At 47.7% G+C, this 18,527-nt stretch overlaps 1 protein-coding gene across 3 annotated transcripts; it reads right to left on the reverse strand.

Annotated features, from left to right (window-relative positions):
• Positions 1–3,060: 3,060 nt before the first annotated feature.
• LOC100869441 (proton channel OtopLc) lies at positions 3,061–18,516 on the reverse strand. 3 transcript variants are annotated; one of them, XM_086906744.1, is made up of 8 exons: positions 17,312–18,516; positions 16,733–16,995; positions 10,779–11,006; positions 9,803–10,005; positions 8,972–9,288; positions 7,701–7,866; positions 7,295–7,577; positions 3,061–7,214 (listed from the first exon to the last, which is right to left on the reverse strand). In XM_086906744.1, the coding sequence occupies exons 1-8, from the start codon at positions 17,396–17,398 to the stop codon at positions 6,509–6,511; spliced, it is 2,253 nt and encodes a 750-aa protein (XP_086762870.1). In that variant the 5' UTR covers positions 17,399–18,516; the 3' UTR covers positions 3,061–6,508. The 3 variants fall into 3 exon arrangements, with proteins under 3 accessions (XP_086762870.1, XP_086762869.1, XP_086762871.1); XM_086906743.1 differs by having other exon boundaries at positions 8,972–9,291; XM_086906745.1 differs by lacking the exons at positions 16,733–16,995; positions 17,312–18,516 and adding an exon at positions 14,053–14,204 and having other exon boundaries at positions 8,972–9,291.
• Positions 18,517–18,527: the final 11 nt, after the last annotated feature.

An 18,527-nucleotide genomic window follows, 5' to 3' on the forward strand; every position in this document is an offset into this window, starting at 1 on the left:
ACCGACCTTTCTGCCCGTCCACACTGCCCGTTTCCAATAATCCTCCCTTCCCCACCCTCGCCTCGTCTCCCTCGCACCCTCCCCCCCACGCTCCTCCCTTTCCTTCCTTCGTCCGAAAGGAAAAACGCCGCGCTCTGAGCAGAGCCAACGTTGCTTGTTGCGTGTCACGGTTCGAGAAGTTGGGCCTCTAACGTCCCCGCGCGACCCATGCCGCTGTAATGGCGACGCAACAACGGTTATGGGGGTCGCAGCGCGCGAAGCCACCCCCATGCACGATGGGGAAGCACGATCAATACCTTAACGCCCCCCCTCCCCTACCCGCGATACGCTTTTCCACTCCGTGACGCTTGCCTGTCCCTCGACGATGCCTACTCTCTCTCTCTCTCCGTCTTTCGACTCTCTCTCTCTCTCTCTCTCTCTCTTTATTCCGCGTGTATCGAGTCGAATCGGTCGTCGATTCGTCTCTCTCTCTCTCTATTTCCGTTCTTTCGTTCGTCTTCGTTGGAGATCGACTTCGACTCGTTCCCTTCGAGGGACACGACACCGATGCCTCTTTATCTACTTCTTCGATGAATAACCGGAGGGTGGCCTCGAGTGGCGGCGGCTTAATCGGAGCACTTCGAGGAGCCTCTTGCCGATTCGTTTCTCGAGATAGGGTGGGATCGTTCCAAGCTTGTTTACTCTGCTCGAAGGGATGCATTTTTCGTGTTCTCTATTCGTATAAAATGATTTTCGATATTCGTACGAAAAAAGGTACGGGTATCTTTTTCTTTTCGCTATCGATTTTTTCGAATCGGCGAATTTGAAACAGGAAGGAAGAATATTAATGGATTTTCAAAGCGGCACGAATAAATAATCGCTACGACGTGGACAAATCAATTGCTTTCGTCTATGGGGAAATTCGATTCGATCGCTGGCTTATTTCGTGGAATAATCTCTCTCTCGCGGTTATTGATTTTTCCCATTACGATTTAAGCGTAACGATGGATACGAGGGCATATTACGGAGAGTTTGACGGCTAAAGTAAACCCTCGTTGTCGGTGCGCGGGAGCTCGACAACGCCCACGAGGGGTTGAATTTTAGCCCTTAATTACCAGGGAGCCCGAACGATCAGCCACCAGAAATGTTTGGATCGTCGAGAGTTTCCACTATCACGCTCCACCAGACACCTGCCCCTCCTCCTCCTCCTTCTTGCAAAAAAAAAAAAAAAAAAGAAGAAGAAGAAGGAATTGTTCTTCCTTCTCTTCATATTTCTCATCATTTTTTCAAAAGAAAGAAAGAAATCTTGGAGAAACGACAAAAATTCATTATCACGGAACAATGGCCATATAAGATAACGCCTGGTGGAAGCCTCCGAGTTTTTGAACGTGTTTTTGTTATATTATCGCGAGTGAAAATGGTCGAGTGGAGGAAGAAAAGAGAGACATGCATACACGCCCACACTCGATTCACCTGCTGGTGAACATTATTACGAGGCGTGTAAAGGGTCGTTTCGTTCGCACGCTCTCTTACGTGCAACGCTCCTCTTATCCTCCTCTCACTCACCGCCAACGATAAAAACGAACCGCCTTCCCTTCGCATTCTCGCCCGTCTCTTCGCGTCGTCATCAATTTGCGAATTCGCTCGATCATTTCGCTCGAGATCGAGCGGTTGAATCGAGAAGTGACGAGTCACAAAAGTATCCGCGATAAGAAAAGTCTTACGAATCGTTAGATGCTGAGACGTGCTTCGAATTATATACAATTTTATTTAAACCAGATGCGATCAAAAATCAAATTTCAAATTAAATCAAACGTAAAGTGATGAATTAAATAGATGTTTAATTGTAAGGATATCGACGATTTCATTATATATGTATTTATGATTATTTTAATTTTTCAAGACGTGTCGAAAGATATTCCGGCATGCGTATTGAAAAGGTGAAGTACAAAGCGATATAACGCGATTATGCCGCAGGGCCGAGACTTCGATGCGAGTGATTCGAGATCACAGCGGCGCTGATATTCGCGTTTGTTTTAATCGGGGAAAAAATTGTGTGAGCGTTTCTCCTCGAGGCGATCTTGCGCGAAAGAAAAATTTTGGACGAAGACGAAACGATGATGGTGATGCGGCAGAAACGAAGCTACTCACCTTATTGAGAATTAAGGCGACTTCCCGATTAAGAGACTGCACACGTAATACGGAAACCAGTTGCATCCAGCGCGCACGAAGGATGCATCGATGCACGCGTATTCGCTAATGGATCGACCTTGCCGATTTTAGTATGTGTGAACATACTACGAGCGCCTTTATTTAGCGAGGAATCAATTAATAATTCTCGTATGACGTATGACGCAAGTCCTTGCGATGTCACGTTTATTTTCGCACTATATATATAACGCAGAAAGATTTTATTTTTCAAGTTTTGCGAAACAGAACATTACTTAACTTTCGTTCAGTGAAGAAGTATTTTTTTTTTTTTAAGTCCTCTATTCTCCATACTTTCAAAAATTCAAATCAAAGATGAAATTATGATATCGAGTAATTACCGCAAAGATAATTGTTTTAGATTGAAATCTCGGCCGAGAGAGATCGATCTAAGACGCGTTTCGTCGTGAGAGAAAGTTGCATCGCGGCTCGATCATCTTCTCGTTTGATTCGATTCGGCCCGATCTCGAGTCGAATGACCGTGGTGGATTCGAGTCGAGATTATCTCGGCGAGATCATCACGAGTCGAGAGAAGAGAATCGAAGGTATTTAGGTCGACGTTCGGCCTCGTGACTGCAACTCTGTATACTCTCGTTGACAAACAACTCGTAGCGACAGAGATGGAAAACTGTCTTTCTGCCGGGAAAGGAAAGGAAGGATGTGCGGCGAGTGATATGGATATTCCATATCTCGAGTAATTTTTTCTTATAGATGCTTTCTTATAGATGCACGTAGGAAAATAGGTTTCATTATTCGGAGTGGATGATATTTGGGAAACGAGGACGAATATTTTTTTTTCTTTCTTTCTTCCTTCCTTCCTTCTTTTTCGGCCCCGCGATGACAAATGCTCGGTTTGCAAAGAACGAAACCAGGTTATTATTGCGGACGAGTGTATTGCAATTCGTAAGGTACAAATAGTACAAAGGGTATAAGAGTACAAACATTGCGTAGGAACTAGAGTATGCGGACATAGAAAAAGTACAGTTTAGAGACGTGACATAGAAGGGTATATTCGTCGTTTACCCCGTTCACCCTTGCTCGAATTGCGCACATCGTGACTTATCTTCGTTTTGTTTCTTCTTTTTTTCTTTTTTTTTTTCCTTTTTTCCTTTTTTTTTCTTTTTTCGTTTCGTGTTTCGCCTCGATTTCGGTTAAAACTCGTGCCGAGATCGCCGTTTAATTGCCGCAATTGGTGTGTGTTTAAAGACGAGGGAAATCGAGAACAAACAGATCTTTTCAATCGTTCGATTCGAATGACAACGAGAAGAAGAGAAGAAGAAGAAGAAGAAGAAACAAGAAAAGAGAAGTATGGTGTTTATAAGAAAAGGAAGAAGCGAACGAAGAGAAACGCGGATGGAATGATGAATCTCGACACGAGCCCCGATCAATAAACGTAACGTGTCGCGCGTAAATCCTATATCTGATAATACAATAAATATTATAATAGAACAACGCAATAATAAATATATTTATATTTGTATATATATGTGTATATATATTATATATAATATAGGAAGAAACATGTCGACACAACTAGCTCTAAACATCGAGAGGATCCATTTTCTTATTTTTTTTTTTTCTTTTTTTCTTTTTTTTCTTTTTTTCCTTTCCCCCTTTTTCCCTTCACACTTATCCTTCTTACGATTTCCCTTTCTTCCTCCTTGAACCCCTTTGTAGTATGTACAACCCGCCCCGCGCAGTAGAATTTACAAAAGAATCAACCGGTTCAACTATGCAGCTTTCATAAATTTTCTAACTGATGATGATAAATATCGACGATCGCGAGCGTGATCGTCATCGAAGACGAAGAGAAATAAAAAGCGCCTAATCGCGCGTTTAACTAGAAACAAAAAAAAAATGTCGAACCTTTTCACGCTATCCGGACGACGCTCTTCCGTTTCCCTTTTTCCTCTCTCTCGCTCTCTCTCTCTCTCTCTCTCGCTCTCTCGACCATTCTTCGCCGAGTTGTTCCCAAGAGGACACGCACGCACATATTCGCAACACGCACAGAAGAAACAATCGTGCATACATTCGCGTATACTTGCATACCCGCGGAACAATAATAGTGTTGCACACCGCGCCGATCGATTAGATGCGATTCGATTCGATTTCACGCTCTCCACGGATCGTTTGTGATCCTCGTTCGATGTCTTCCACATGCTTTCCAACGGCTGTTTGCCGAACGGATTCGATCGATTCGAGCACGCGAGGTCTTCTTCTCTCGGCTTATTCTCTCGAGAATATCATCGGTGTCGATCGCTCGATTTCTTTGATCTCCCTTTCCTTCTCGTTCTTCCTCTTTAACCGTAGTATTTCGGAGTATTTCGGACAGCACACTCGACGGATTAAGGCTTAATGATATGATATCGCCATTGTACTCTGTTCCTCGTTCCTCGAACGTTTATCTTTCTACGTTTTTGTTTTTTTTCTTTTTTTTTTTTTTCTCTTCAATTCTATTCGGAATATATTTCTACAAGGGGAGGACGCTATTGCGTTATTTCCGTTTGAAAATGAACCTAAATCTATTCACCTTTGGTTTTTTACCACGATTGGAAACAACGCACGAAGCATCGACTCGGTTCTTTTAAACTTTCAAAGCTGATCTCCTCCTCTATCATTTCCTCCCTCTTCCCCTCTTTTTCTCATCATCGACTACGACCGAATATTTCGAATTCAGATTCGTGACCAACGTGCAACGTCAACGGCGAGTACAACCTTCTCGTAATTTCGATGTAAACTCTCAGTTTAGCGGACTTGGTTGTACAGGAGTGTAATCGTTAAGCGATTCCATCGCACCTTTTCCTCGAAACGCGGACGAACGATCGATCGATCGAGCGAGCGACACGTTGCCACGTGAATTTCGCGAGAAACAGACGTTGCACGTTTGTGGCACAATTATCGATTTTCGCGAGGATCTTATCTCTTGTTTCCACTTTTTATCTTCGCCTTTAGTATCTATTTATTATATTAGGAGATTTGAACGACGAGAGAACATCATCTACGTAATAACGTGATATAAAAATTTATTCGAGGTGACGAATAAGTCATTGGACTTTACCCAATCCGTTTCTCTCGATTCTCTCTTTTTCTTTCTTTTCAACTTTTGGACTACGAGAGACATTATTATCATTATTATTATTATTAGTAATAGTAGTAGTAGTAGTATTTTTTCTTTTTTTTTTTTTACTCGTTAAGTTGCGACTTTGTACTACGTGGAAGACGGATGAGTCCGTGAGAGTAGATCCGAGTAAACTAATCGAAGGACAGATCGATCAGGGGTTCCTCTCTCTCTCTCTCTCTCCGTGTTGGGTTAACGCGGATTCTTCGGTCGAATTGTTGCGTGTCAGAAACGGAATCGTTCTTTTATCGTCATCACAACCATCGTCCAATGGTTGCTTAAGATTTCAGTCTTACAAACTTTTTACGATCAACGAAAGAAAGAAAGAAAGGAAGAAAAAAAAAAGACATCCCTTTCTCTTTCTTTTGTACACGCATACTTTTTCACTCTCTCTCTCTCTCATTCTTTCTTCTTCCCCTGTCTCACACACTCGCTATTCTCGATCAGTATAGAAAATCGTCTTAACGCTTAATAATGTATCGAACAGAAATTTATATTGTTCCCGAGAATATCGAAGGAACAACCGTTGCTTCGACGATTCGACTACTCGGCTAATCGTCTACGTTATCTGTAACCCCGTCTAAAAATTGTGCGTCGTTAATCGTGCCACCCTCTTCTCTCTGCACTACTAGTCTCTTATTTGTTTCTCTTAAAAAAAAAAAAAAAAAAAAAAAGAAAGAAAAAAGAAATCGATCATCTTCCTCTTCTAAAAGATTTCCACCTCGTCACGAAGAATAAAATATGCGTGATTGTGTATTTACAAATATCGCGTGTTTTGGTATCTTCTCTTCTCCTCGTAGACGCGATTCGATAAAACATTGTACAATTATCTAAACGCAATAATATATATATATATATATATATATATATATGTATAAACGCAACTTCTCGACGATCGAAAAAGAAAAACAAACAACCGCCATTCCTTCTCAAACTCGAGGCTCGTCGAGCTCAAGTGAATAGATCCATAGAACAACGCATACACGCCTGGTGATGAACGTATACATGTTTTGACGAGCAGCTTGGCTGAGAACCTCGAGCGACGAAGAAGAGAGAGAAAGAAGAGAATCTCTCCCTCGCTCCCTCTCTTCCTTACATAAAGTAAATCGGATCGTTTTCCGCGATGGCGTGGAGCCTGGCCGGCAGGGTTTTCGGTCGTTGAGGAGCCGCGGTGTTGCACACGACCTCACGGGACCCCTTACGTCACATGTAGGTAGGCTTCACCTTGTACGCTCTTTTCCAGACCTCGCACAGGCACACGGTGCTGTGGAACCTGTAGAATATCGCCAACGGCATCGAGACGTGGGTGATGATGGTCCACGCCCAAAGGCCGTAGAAGTGCAGCTGGACGGGATGCGACTCGGCCCTCGACTTCTCCAACGTGTTGATCGCCCACATGGCCAGATTCGTGACGAGGAGGAACGTGACGATCTCTCTTCCCGGCTTCCGTCTGATCTGCTTCGCGGTGGCCACGGACCGCCTCGACGCGTCGAGGATGAATATCGTCTGGAACGTGGTCTGAACCACGCTGGCCAACGCCGTGACCAGCACGAGCACCGTGTGCTTGGCGAGGGTGAATTGGGCGCCGATGATCGTGAACGTCGAGTAGATGAACATCCCCGTCTGGGCGGCGACCAACAGTATATTGTCCAATTCCAGGTTCCTGTTCCCGTCGTAGCGGAGCTTGCGCATCTGGAACATGCCTATCAGCGTGGCCATCGTCGACATCCCGTACAGGGTCAATTCGCACACGTTCACCTCGGTCACGGCGAAGCTGACCAATTCCGGACGCGAGATCAGCACGAAGAACAGGATCAGGGAGATGATCGTTAGAACGAGGATCAGTATGCCGACGAACAGGCCCTTGTGGGCCCGGGCGCAGTCCACGCTGTAGTGATGGGGCGATTTCCTGAAACGAGAGAGAGGAGGCGAGCGTTTGAGAAAGAGCGTGTTCGAAGGGTGTGCTCGTTCTTCTTTCTCGACTCGCACCTGTAGGCGTGCGCGTGATGGCGGGATCCGGGCGGCGTCTTGGGCTGGGAGAACGCAGCCTTCGATATGTTCTTCCACATCACGTAGAGGATCGCTGCGCAGATCAAGCTGTACTCGATCGTGCAAGGGAAAAGGAAGGGGCTGGCGTCCTGGACCAACGATCCCATTATGTTCGTTCTTCGACACTCGAACATGTGATGCGGCCCTTTAAGCCCCCTTGGAAGCCTCAGGTGTTGCTCCCCGTGGTGGTAGTGGTTGTGCACGGCGAGATTGCTCTTCGCGCCTTCGATCAATCAATTTCAATTTATTTCGACGGATACGTAAATACTTTAAATCAGATATCTCGATGGATATCCTTCTTTTTTCTTCTTCTCTTCTCTTGACGAATGGTGAGACACTCTCTTACCTAATCTGTGGGAGATCCTTAACGAGTTGTTCTCCGGATTGTAGAACGTCAAAATCTCGTGTTTCGTTTCCTGTACAAGGACGCTCAGCCAGACGGACAGGTTCGTCCCGATCATGTGCATCAGTCCGAATCGCGCGACCACCCGATGACGATAAACTTTCATTTGCTGTTGGAAAGACGAAAGTGGTGAGTGACGAATCGAAAACGGGGTCAAAGAATCGCAACGATCGATCGTCGCCCTCTTAAGGATTGATACGATTATTCGAATCGTTATTCGAGAGGGACGTATTCAGGGGATGCGAAACGGGCAGGCAGGTAACGATGGATCCTTCTCTCGACGAGAGGAGGAAAGTTTTAATCAAAAGCGGCCGAGTGCAGCGAGATATTCATCTGTCGCGGGGCAAAGAGCAAACCTGAGGCGAGGGTAGGTCGTCGTCGTCGTCGTTGGACGACTCGTATTAGTTTCAGGGTTGTTCACCCTTCCGTTTCATTAACCTTTCCGGCCTTTCTCTCGTTTTGCATCGACGCTCTCTTTCATTACGTGCCACGTTTCAGATCTCTGCACCATCGATGCCACTGTTTTATTTTTAGCCCCTTCACCTACAGACCGATACCTACCTCCCTCTCGCGGCTTTCGCTTAATCGTCCCCCTCCCTCCCTTCTTTCTCCCCGCGAATCAAATCGTTGCGATTCCCTTCTCGAGAAGTTGGAATATAAATCTCTACTGTTCGAGAACATGGCAGAATAAAATACGAGTATCATTGACCGACTCTTCCCTTCCTCGCAATCCCTGTAATTTCGTAATTTCGATCGAAACATCCACGATGGAAAGAGATAGGATCATCTATCTCCGCTTCGAACACCGTTCGTTCACGAGAGAGTTATAATTCTCATTTATGAGTCGCGTTAAAATAATCGTCTAAAACTGGAGGCTGAAATATTAGCGAGGCTATTGATTCTTCCGATCTAATATTGATATAACTATGGCGTAATCTAGCTTGTTCCAATTTGTGCATCGTTAGAATTCTCCGGATCTACCTACGCATCGAGGTTTTAAATACGTATCGTCGATTACCACGGCAAGAAACAAAAGGCGTTTTGCAAATTAACCGATCAGAGAGACTTCTTTCCACGCACGATACAATCGATCGAATCGTTTGACGAAACAAACGAGAAACGTTTTCAAAGCGCTTGTTGACGTTAGTTGATCGACGTATGGATATTATCTCTCCTCTGCCATTTCCTCGTTATTAACGGGTTGTCGAACGAACCTCGTTGTTGAGAAATATAAAATACATCTGTATGAAGATGAACGCCATCCTGGTCGCCGGCGTGAGGGCGAGCATGATGTTGTGGCACTTGGTGTTCTGCTCGAGCTCGAAGTATTGGCCGAACTCGAGGCCCGAGTAGATCATGGACCCGATCCCGAACGCCACCGCGCCCATCCTCAGATAAAAACTGCCGTAGTGTTGGGCCGGTCTGACGACGGTGGTCACGTGGGGGCACGTGGTGTCCGCGGTGTCGCTGTCGCCACCGGCGCCGCTCGACGAACGCGACGAGTCCAGGTCGCACACGTCCTTTCGTTTCTCTTCTCGTATGCAAATTTATGATAATCGGTTAAGATTAATGGGATTTTAATTCGAGCTTCCCGTCGTCGGAACACGGGATTCGACGCTTCGAAACTTTTGTTCCACCGGTTTTTTCTGTTTTCTTTTTCGACGCGTTTGAAAAGTTTGAGCGGAAAAGCTGGAATCGAGCTGGAAAAACGATTCTCGTTGGACGTTAACGGGAATACGATAGATACGCGATTGGATAGATCGTGACCTATATTTCATGTACAAGATTGTCTGATCTAAGCAGAATTAAACTTTCATTTTCGATTAAAATGTTATCGCGCTAAATATAATAATCTTTCAGAACAGTATTTTTAAATAAAAAATAAGACCGTTCCGTCTCGTCTTTATTATAGTATTTTCACTCGCACGTTAACGAAAAAAGAGAATTGCAAAATTCTTTTTCTCCAAGCTCGAATTATATTTCGCGAAGAGGAATAAGTGCAATAAGTGCAAAAAGATAATAAAAACTGGTGGCGATCGACTTACTTGACTTCGGTTTGCCATCGCGGAGCAACGTGGCGTACATGTAGACGAGGAAGATCATGCTGCCGAAGTAGAGGTAAAGGTAGAACCCCTCGTAGAACGACGGCGGTATGTAGGTGGATATTACTTCGGCCATGGGAAAAGCGATTCCCATTACGACCAACAGTTTCCCGTAGAGAGCGCTAAAAGTCGACGCAAGGGCGTCGCTGTGCAACAACAAACCGAACAATCGTTGTGTCAACTGTCGAACGAGAAAGAGAGAGAGAGAGAGAACCGCCATTCTTCACTTTCGATCCCTCTCTCTCTCTCTCTCTCTCTCTCCATCGTGGGAAATTAAGATATTTCCTGTCGCTCCTACCTGTTGTTATCTTCTTCATTCTCGACGTTCATTTTTCCTTCTTTTCTCCTCCTCTCTCTCTCTCTCTCTCTCTCTCTTTATTTCGAAAACGCGGCCGACCGGAATGAAAAAGAAACGCGGAGGGCCCCGGAACGAACGCGTGAGTGGAGATACCATTGGCCGCAAATACATCCACCCCCGTAAGAATTGGCTCAATTACGGGTAATCGCGTGTGCCTCGGGACCCGTGTGTGCATGCGTTTGATTCATAAAGTACCGGTAATTGCGGCGCAGACATTGGTCAGGATAACCCGGAGGATCACGTGAAATTTCCGTGGCGGCCTGCATATATTCTCCCCCTTCGCGTTAATTCGCTTCGAATGGGAATAATAATCGGCCAAGATGAAATCTTTCAGCCGATCGGTGCACGCGCGCTCCTGCATTCAACCGTGAATATCATGACCCGATTTCATCATCTCTCTCTCTGCCGCGCGTCCAACTTTTCCACGTCACGCCGTGCTGCGCGATCCTCGCAGCTTCTCCTCCAGTTGCCGATTCCAATTCGATTCGGTGGAGAGAGAGAGAGAGAGAGAGAGAGAGAGAGGGAGAGGGAGAGAGAGAGAGAGAGAGAGAAAATACTCACCATCCGAGCTTCTTCCACTTGCGGTCCTCGGAGACGTCGAGGAAGGTCGGTGCCGGGTAGCAGACCGCGGAGATCGGTTGCGAGGAGCACGGTAGAGCCAAGGCGAACTGGGGTGGCCGGTGAGCGCGGGAGGGTGAGCTGCTGCTGTGTCTAGACAGCGTTTCCGGTGAAACGATTACCGCGGACGGTGAAGCCGGTGACGGGAGCGCAACCGGCAATCCTGGCCAACTGAACAGACCGTGTTTCCTCATTATTCCTATCCTGTCCTTGCCCGATCGATTCGTATCGGCGGCTCAATTACGAGGATAATTACAAGCCCGGGCTGGTTACCCCGCCCCCGTCGATAAAACGATTTTTTCTAATTTTGCCCGTCATTTCATCCCTCGAGGGTGCTCGAACATCTCCGCGATTCGAACAAATAATTCCGATAATAAAGGAATAATTCTCTAAACTCTTCTAAACTTTTCAGTTCATCGACCATTATTTTCCATCTATACATCCGTACAATTTTCATCTCGATCCCGAATTTTGTTCCAAGTCGAAAGCAATTTATCCCCCGGGAGACCGTTCGCCTCTTAGAGCTTATCGCTTTCGAGCGGGCTGTCCCCGTAATTCGTTTAAGCGAGTTTCCCGAGTGGCAGCTCGCCGTCTGAGAGGCGCGCGCGCGCGCTGGCCCCGAACTTTGCCACGCTGCGAAACTGGCTGCCGCCAATCGGAACTCGTTAAACCGCGCCGACAAATGGGCAAGAAAAGTTTTCAGGGGGAAACGTGTCACCGCCGCCAGTTTTGCGCGACAATTTCTCACTCGAGGCTACATCGTGAGACCACGGCGGACGAGAGAGAGAGAGAGAGAGAAGGAGAGTATCGTTACTCGAGGCTCAAAGACCCCACGGACACGGGAACGAGTAATTAAGCGCGTTGCGCGGGGAAAAATATTTTCCGACCCGTTTTCGCCCACCTCTTAATGAAATCGAGGACCCGAGTTCGCGTTGCGCCACTCCACTCTCTCTAGCTTTATTTTATTTTTTTCTTTTTTTTCTTCATTTTTCTCTTTCCACGTTTTCCCTCCTTTTTCGCGCCACGAGCTCCAGTAATTAAAGGGGGCGTGACTTTTCGCTCGATCGCACACCCCTTCCGACTCGAGATTCGTTTTCTTTCACGATTCGTTAAAATAGAAAAAAAAAAAAAAAAAAAGAAAAGAAAAAAAAAGGAAACCAAGAACAATTAACAAACACGTTGCCTGTATATTTAAACAAGTCCGTCTGATTCTTCCCAGATTCTTTGTCTATCTTCCCTGGAACTAGAAAGAGGAAATTAAGATGCAGGACGATTCAACCATCGTTCGATTAAAAAATATTCAACCGGTTAAAAGTTTCGAGGAATCGAAAGGGGAACTCGCAAATGGGTCTCGCGCGTCTAATTTAAGGTCAAACCGGTGCGGTAACGTTTGACACACAGTGTCGCATTGACACTGTGGCTGCAGGAAGAGAGAAAGAGCGAGAGAGAGAGAGAGAGAGAGAGAAACATCCAGAATGGACAGAGCGTGCGTGGACGCGGCGATTAACGCGACGACGACGACGACGATGACGACGACGACGACGACGACGACGACGACTTTCGAACCGTTTATCTAATGAATAATCCCTCCCTCCTCCCTAACAGCGTAACACGGCCGAGCCCGTTTCTCACACACGTGCCTGCCTCGAGATTCGGCCGAGCTCGGCGAGGAACGAGCCTCCCTCTCCTCCTTCCTTCCTCCCTCCCCTCCCCTCGGTTACCATGGAATTCGCGCCGACTTATCCGCGACGCGGTCCAAACCGAGGCGTGGAACGTAAATTATTTTCACCGTGGTGGTGGCATCGTAGGCCACGATATTGCTCGCGTGTACGAAATTTCAATTTACAGAGGGAGGGATTTGATTTACCACCACCTCGAGCTCGAGCCACGTGAGAAAGAATTTTTCTCGAGACGCGGCGGATCGAGATCGATTATCCCGAGTGGGGGGATGATACGCTCGCGTTGCACGAACGTTGGACGTTGGTTTCGCGTTGGATCGAACTGGGGTAATTCGATTATAGAAGGAGGGACGGCGAGAGGAACGGTTATGGAAACGGGTCAAATTCGTATAGAATTCAAAATTGTATTTTCCAATTCATATACGGATTCGGTCAACGAACGTATCCATCGAAAGGAAGATCGAAATTGGAGAATCGGTAGGGGATAAAATGGTTGGCCTGAATACACCCGCGAAATATATACCGGGAAACTGTTGGTTCCGCGCGTTTAAGAAGGTGAACGAGGTTGCACGCAAAGCGACCTACCCCTACGAGGCCGATAGTGGGTAGCGAGAGTGGATAGGTTTCGTCCCTTCGTCGAGAGCGCGCCCTTCCACGCATCGTGAGAGGGGAGGAGGGGAATGCGAGGAAAGAGAAGAAGAAGAAGAAGAAAGGGAGGATGGCTCGTCTCTCCTGGCTTTTTGAAATAATCACGTAGTGTTGAAGAAGCGGGAGGGCGCGAGAGGAGGGTGTTGCCGGACGAGAGGGGAGCAAGAGGAGGGCACTGAGGGGTTGATTCAGTGGCTGAGTACCTTTCCCTCATTGTGGCACGAGTGTATCCGTGGCTCGAGGACTGGCTCACCCTTGTTTCGCTGGCCATCGTCGCTCCGCCATCCCGCCCTTCGGGATATCCCTCAGGAATCTATCTCCGCGTCTTCCTTCGTTAGTTGTTCCGTCCGTCCGCTCGTTCGTTCCCTTCACGCGCTCCGACCGCTTCCTTTCAATCGTTTCTCCGCCAAACTTCCGCCACGTAAATATGCCGTTTTTCATCCCCTTTCCCTCGTCTTTTTGCCAGCAACACTTTTTGCGAGCAAAAAGGAAGGAAACGTTAACGCAAAGATATCTGTATTTTCTCGAATTGAAAAAGAGAAAGAAAACGTGACTCGATTCGATACACCGAAAAAAGAAGTTATTCGTTTTCTTCTCTTTCTCCTCGTCTCCACGTATTTCCCATCGTCTCAACCATCCCCAGCCGGCAAAACAAGTTCCAAGTGGAAAACATTTCTGGACGATCGATCGAAATCCATCCCCTGCCTCCCCCGAGAAAAGCACGCGAAACGCACGAGGACGTGCCATCGGAAATCGTAGACGAAGTCGCGCGTCGGTGTGCGTGCGCGATTTCAGGATTCCGGACGGGTCGTCTGAAACGCGGAGAGACGGAAAGAGAGGGAGAGAGGAAACGGATCGATTCGTAGCCTCGAAGGGTAGTATCGTGGTACCTGAGGGAGGTCTCCTTGATGAGCATATTCGCGACCTTGGGTGGCGGTTTCCTCGGCCGCCCCGACGGAATGTTGGCTGGTGAACCGTCGTCGCTCGGCACCGGATCACGCACAGTCACGGCCCTCCTCCGGCTCGTGTCACGCCACTCTCGGACCCCGCATCACAAACTGAAGCCCTCGACTTGGTCGCGCGAGTCGACCACCACTCTCTCTCTCTCTCTCTCTTCCCCTCTTTCTCTCTCCCCATTCCACTCGCCGGTCGTGTCCATCGTCTCTGGATACGTTTGATAGCGAGCTCGTTACTCGAATGAGACTCGCAGTGGCGTAACCCTCGCGGAAGGAGAGCACCATTTTACGCGACGCCAATGCGCCAAGCATTCGTTTCGTTTCGAATTGAACGGGACGAATTGGAAAGAGACGGTCGATCGAATGAAGAATCGGCTCGAATCAATTTCGATCCTTCCGCCAATAATAATCCTCGCGGAAAGAAACGGGAACGAGACGAGAGTTCCACGCCCCTCCCCCTCTCCGCGCTTCAAAGGACTCGGGCGCGTTGAGTGCGCGTGTACCCTGATCGAATCTGCATGTAAATCGACGGAATAGGCCAGTCTTCCTGCTCTCGTTCGGCTCGAAGGAGAGGACGGTTCACCGGGGGTTCCGGTGAAACGGGAAAGGAGGAGAGAGAGAGAGAGAGAGAGAGAGGAGCGTGATCAAGAGGAGGAGGAGGAGGAGGAGGAAAGAGAGAGGAGAGGAGAGAAGAACACGGATGGAAACGAAGGTCGTCCGTTGGCCATAACGAAGTGACAGGTCAATATTAACTTGGGCGCCAACGCTCGTGCGTTCACGAATTCACGAGTTCGATATCCGGCGGAAGTAATCGAGTTCGGTAGTAGAGGAGGAGATGGAGGTCGGCCACCCACCCGGATCGATGGAAATTGTCGTCCGAGCGGTAATTAATCGAAACGAGTGTAAATAATTGATCGACGCGGAATCGTGAATAATAGAAAGCGGAAATCGGTATATAATTTCCAACGAGGACCATTATGTGACCATTAATCATTTCGAAGCGCGCACCTTCGAGGTCTGGTTTCTTGCGAAGAAATTGAATCCGGAGAAGATTGGGCAGATGTTTGGGGTCAGCGTTTCGTTTCGACTTTGGTCGGCCGGAGCAGCGTCATCCCAACGCCGATGATCGGCGATCATCGTTCTCTCGGTTGGGAACGTGTTCGTAATTGCGCTTCCGGCCGCCTCGAGTAGAAATTGATGGGGCAAAATGGAGACGCTCGCGACGCGATTTTTCACGATCAAGTTCAATCGGTGGACGTATGTATGTATATATGTATGTACAAACCGCCCGTCACCCGCTTCCCCATTCGATGCACGAGGGATGCGCGCGTTAATCGTGGACAGTGACTAATGTTCCGTGGAACGGTGGTGGTGGTGGTGGTGGTGGTGGTGCTCGTTCGAACAGACGAGGAGGAACGTGGCCGTTTAGGGGGAACGGTAATTCGCAACGTGACGTTACGTTACGAACGTTGCTACAGAGCGAGAAATAAATAATGGGCCGACTATCTATAAAAGTTTCCTCTTTTTCGTCGATACCCCATTCGAATCCGACTCGATTATCGAATAAGAAAAAAAAATTCGTAAAATCGAGCTGTCTGTCGAGAGAATCGTCGTTTCCTTGCGAGTTTCTCTGCAATTATACTCCGTGCCACGATGAAAAATATTTTCCTCCCTCGTTCTTTCGACCGACGAGTCGAGATTTCGTTTACTCAACCGACCATTTCTCTCTCTCTCTCTTTCTCGTTTCGACATTCTTATGAAATCCGTAGGAGACTCGTCCGTGCGAGACGGAATCACGTTAATGACAGAGAATACGGGGCTGGGCGAAAAGCCGAGAATGGAAGACATTTAACAGCGGAGATCGACGTTAATCGTCGCTCGGTCATTCCTCACGGTTTCCTTCCTAACGGATCTTTCGAGTGAAGATGTTTTCACAGAGCGTTTTAACGATGTTCCTCTTTCGTCTGAATGCCGCGCAAGACACAACAAGTACGTACGTACTTTCTTTTCGTTGGCGCAAGTACCAACGTCGTTTGTGCGATGAAAAGAAAGAAGAAGAAGAAGAAAAAAAAAAAGAAAAAAATAAATGTTTTAACAATGTTTTTCGTTCGAAACTTCTTTCTCTATACGTGTCTTGTTGCGTCTTAACTTAAACGCGTTAAATAAAGCAAATATCGATGTTTAATTAGGAGGAAAAAAGTGACCTTAAAATGACCTTTATACCCCTCCCCCCTAGAAAATGTTAGTTTCACTCGAGGAAACACCTGTTCACGAGCTGTGCACTAATATTTACCAGAACCGCTCGCTCGTCTTTGCCTTTTTTTTTCTTTTTTTTTTTTTTTCGGTTACGAAACCGAACACCCTTCAATTCGCAACCGCGAACGACACCCTCGAGGAGCCGAGGAGGGGGTCCCCTTTGGTGGACAAGTCGCGCCTAACGAGTGAAAGGAGGGATTTCGCTTCGAAAGGATCGAAAAGGGAGGGAAAAAAAAAAAATAAAAAAATAAAAAAAAGGAGAAAACACGGAATCGCAATTAAAACGGAAAGTTGGAGGTTTCTCATCCACGGATGAAATTATATATATCGAGAAAAAAATGTTGAGTTTCGTACTCACTCTTGGGGGGCGAGCGTGGAGAGTTGGGGCGGGGATGGTTTCTCCGCTTCCGTGTTAATTATTGGGCCCTCGGGTGTTCGCAGCGCGGCCTCCATCGCCGCGGCTTCCTCCTCCTCCCGCAACTCCTCCGAGGCTTCCTCCGGGATCGTGGTAATGTCCTCTATAGGAGGCAGCTCGTTCCCATTCTCCTCCAAATGATTCTCCATCATCGGGTCCGAGTTGTCCCCTGGACGCGCCACCTCCTCGATGTCCGAGTCGATGCCCTGCGCCCGTGTCATTTATCGTTATTATTCCTTCCCCCCCCCCTTTTTTTTCGATCGAAACAATAGGCTTTTCGTGCCTAGACAACAGATTTCGCGGCGCTGCTTTACTTTAAAGTCACCCCCTCCCCCCCTTCCCTCAGTGTGCATCGACGAGGAAGTTTCGTCCAAATGACTTCTTCGTCCATCTACTCTACGATCGAAGAGACCTGGCCTCGTCGAGCAAGCTAGCGAAAATACTTTCCAATATTCGAAGGGGAAGGCCGCGCGATACAAATTTTTCGTGTCGTGACATCTATCGATATACGTATCGATGTACCTGAGCAAAATCCATGTAGAAGGAATCCCTGGAGTCGGAGCTGCCCCGCCGAAGCCGGAGGCTGAGATCCGGTGAGCTCTCTCCCATCTTTCTTATTTCCTTTCTCGCCCGTTATTTCCCTCCTCGCCTCTTCCTGTCTTCCTCCCCTCTGCCTGGCGCGGCGCCTTCTCTCTCTCCACCCCTGTGCTACCACCAACCCCCTTTGTCTTTTACGAGCTTCTTGCTCCACGGACGGGGAATTCTAAAGAGGGTGGCCCTGCACACACAATCCACCGAGTTTGCAGCCTGAAAGAATCGTCCTTGAATGACGGATCGTCGTCTCCTTCTATCATCGTCTCTTCCCGCGCTTTTCTCTCTCTCTCTCTCTCTGCTCTCCGTCGCTCTCGCGTCGGTCGTTGGAGGCGAGCACGCACGAGCGAGAGAACAAGAGTTTGCTGGTCGTTGGCGCGAAACAAAAAAATACCCCGGCAAGAAAGAGGAAGAAGGGCCGGCGTGAGTGGTCGTACGTGAGTCCGTGAATACGGAGGATCCGGATCTCTGAATATCAAACGTCCGCGCGAATTAAAATTTCACCCCATCGTCCCGTGCTACTTTCGGGGATCGCGCGCGATTCGGGGACAACACGCCTCGGATGGAAAGAGAATCCGTCCCCTCGACGAGCAGAGGGAGAGAGAGAGAGAGATATTTGGAATTTTCGAATCGACTCCTCCTTCGTTCGTCGCCGATCGATCGATTCGAAGGGTGGCCTTGGAGATCTGCATCGATCCATCGATACGGAGGAGGCGTCGGTGGTAGGATAGGCGTGATTACCGGCCGCCCCGATAACTGGATTCAGTTACGTCGAAACTAATTACGAAAGCTAGGAAATTCAATGGGGGCCTCCTCCGTTTGTCTTCGACTTAATTGCCTTAGCCGCGACTCCGACTGGCTGACTTTAATTAAAACTAGAAGTCGGTCTCGCGGCAACGCCGTCTTTCGAACCACGAGTGGAAAAATCTCGTTCTCGCCAACGAGCTTTTTTTCCACCCCCCCCCCCCCATCTTCGCCCTTCTAATTAAGTTCGACTCGATCGAGAGACCAGGCTCGAAAAAAATAGAGCGACTCGTATATATCTAAGGGTTTAGTTTGCTTCAAGAGCGACGTAAAGGAAGAGCGGTTTAACTGCAAGCAGGGAGGGTGTCTAGTTGACGTAGCGACTAGAGATATTGGCCGGAGG

The sequence above is a fragment of the Apis florea genome, unplaced genomic scaffold (genome assembly GCF_048593485.1).
Source record: "Apis florea isolate Af1SG1 unplaced genomic scaffold, ASM4859348v1 contig_2495_pilon, whole genome shotgun sequence".
Classification (NCBI taxonomy): domain Eukaryota; kingdom Metazoa; phylum Arthropoda; class Insecta; order Hymenoptera; family Apidae; genus Apis; species Apis florea.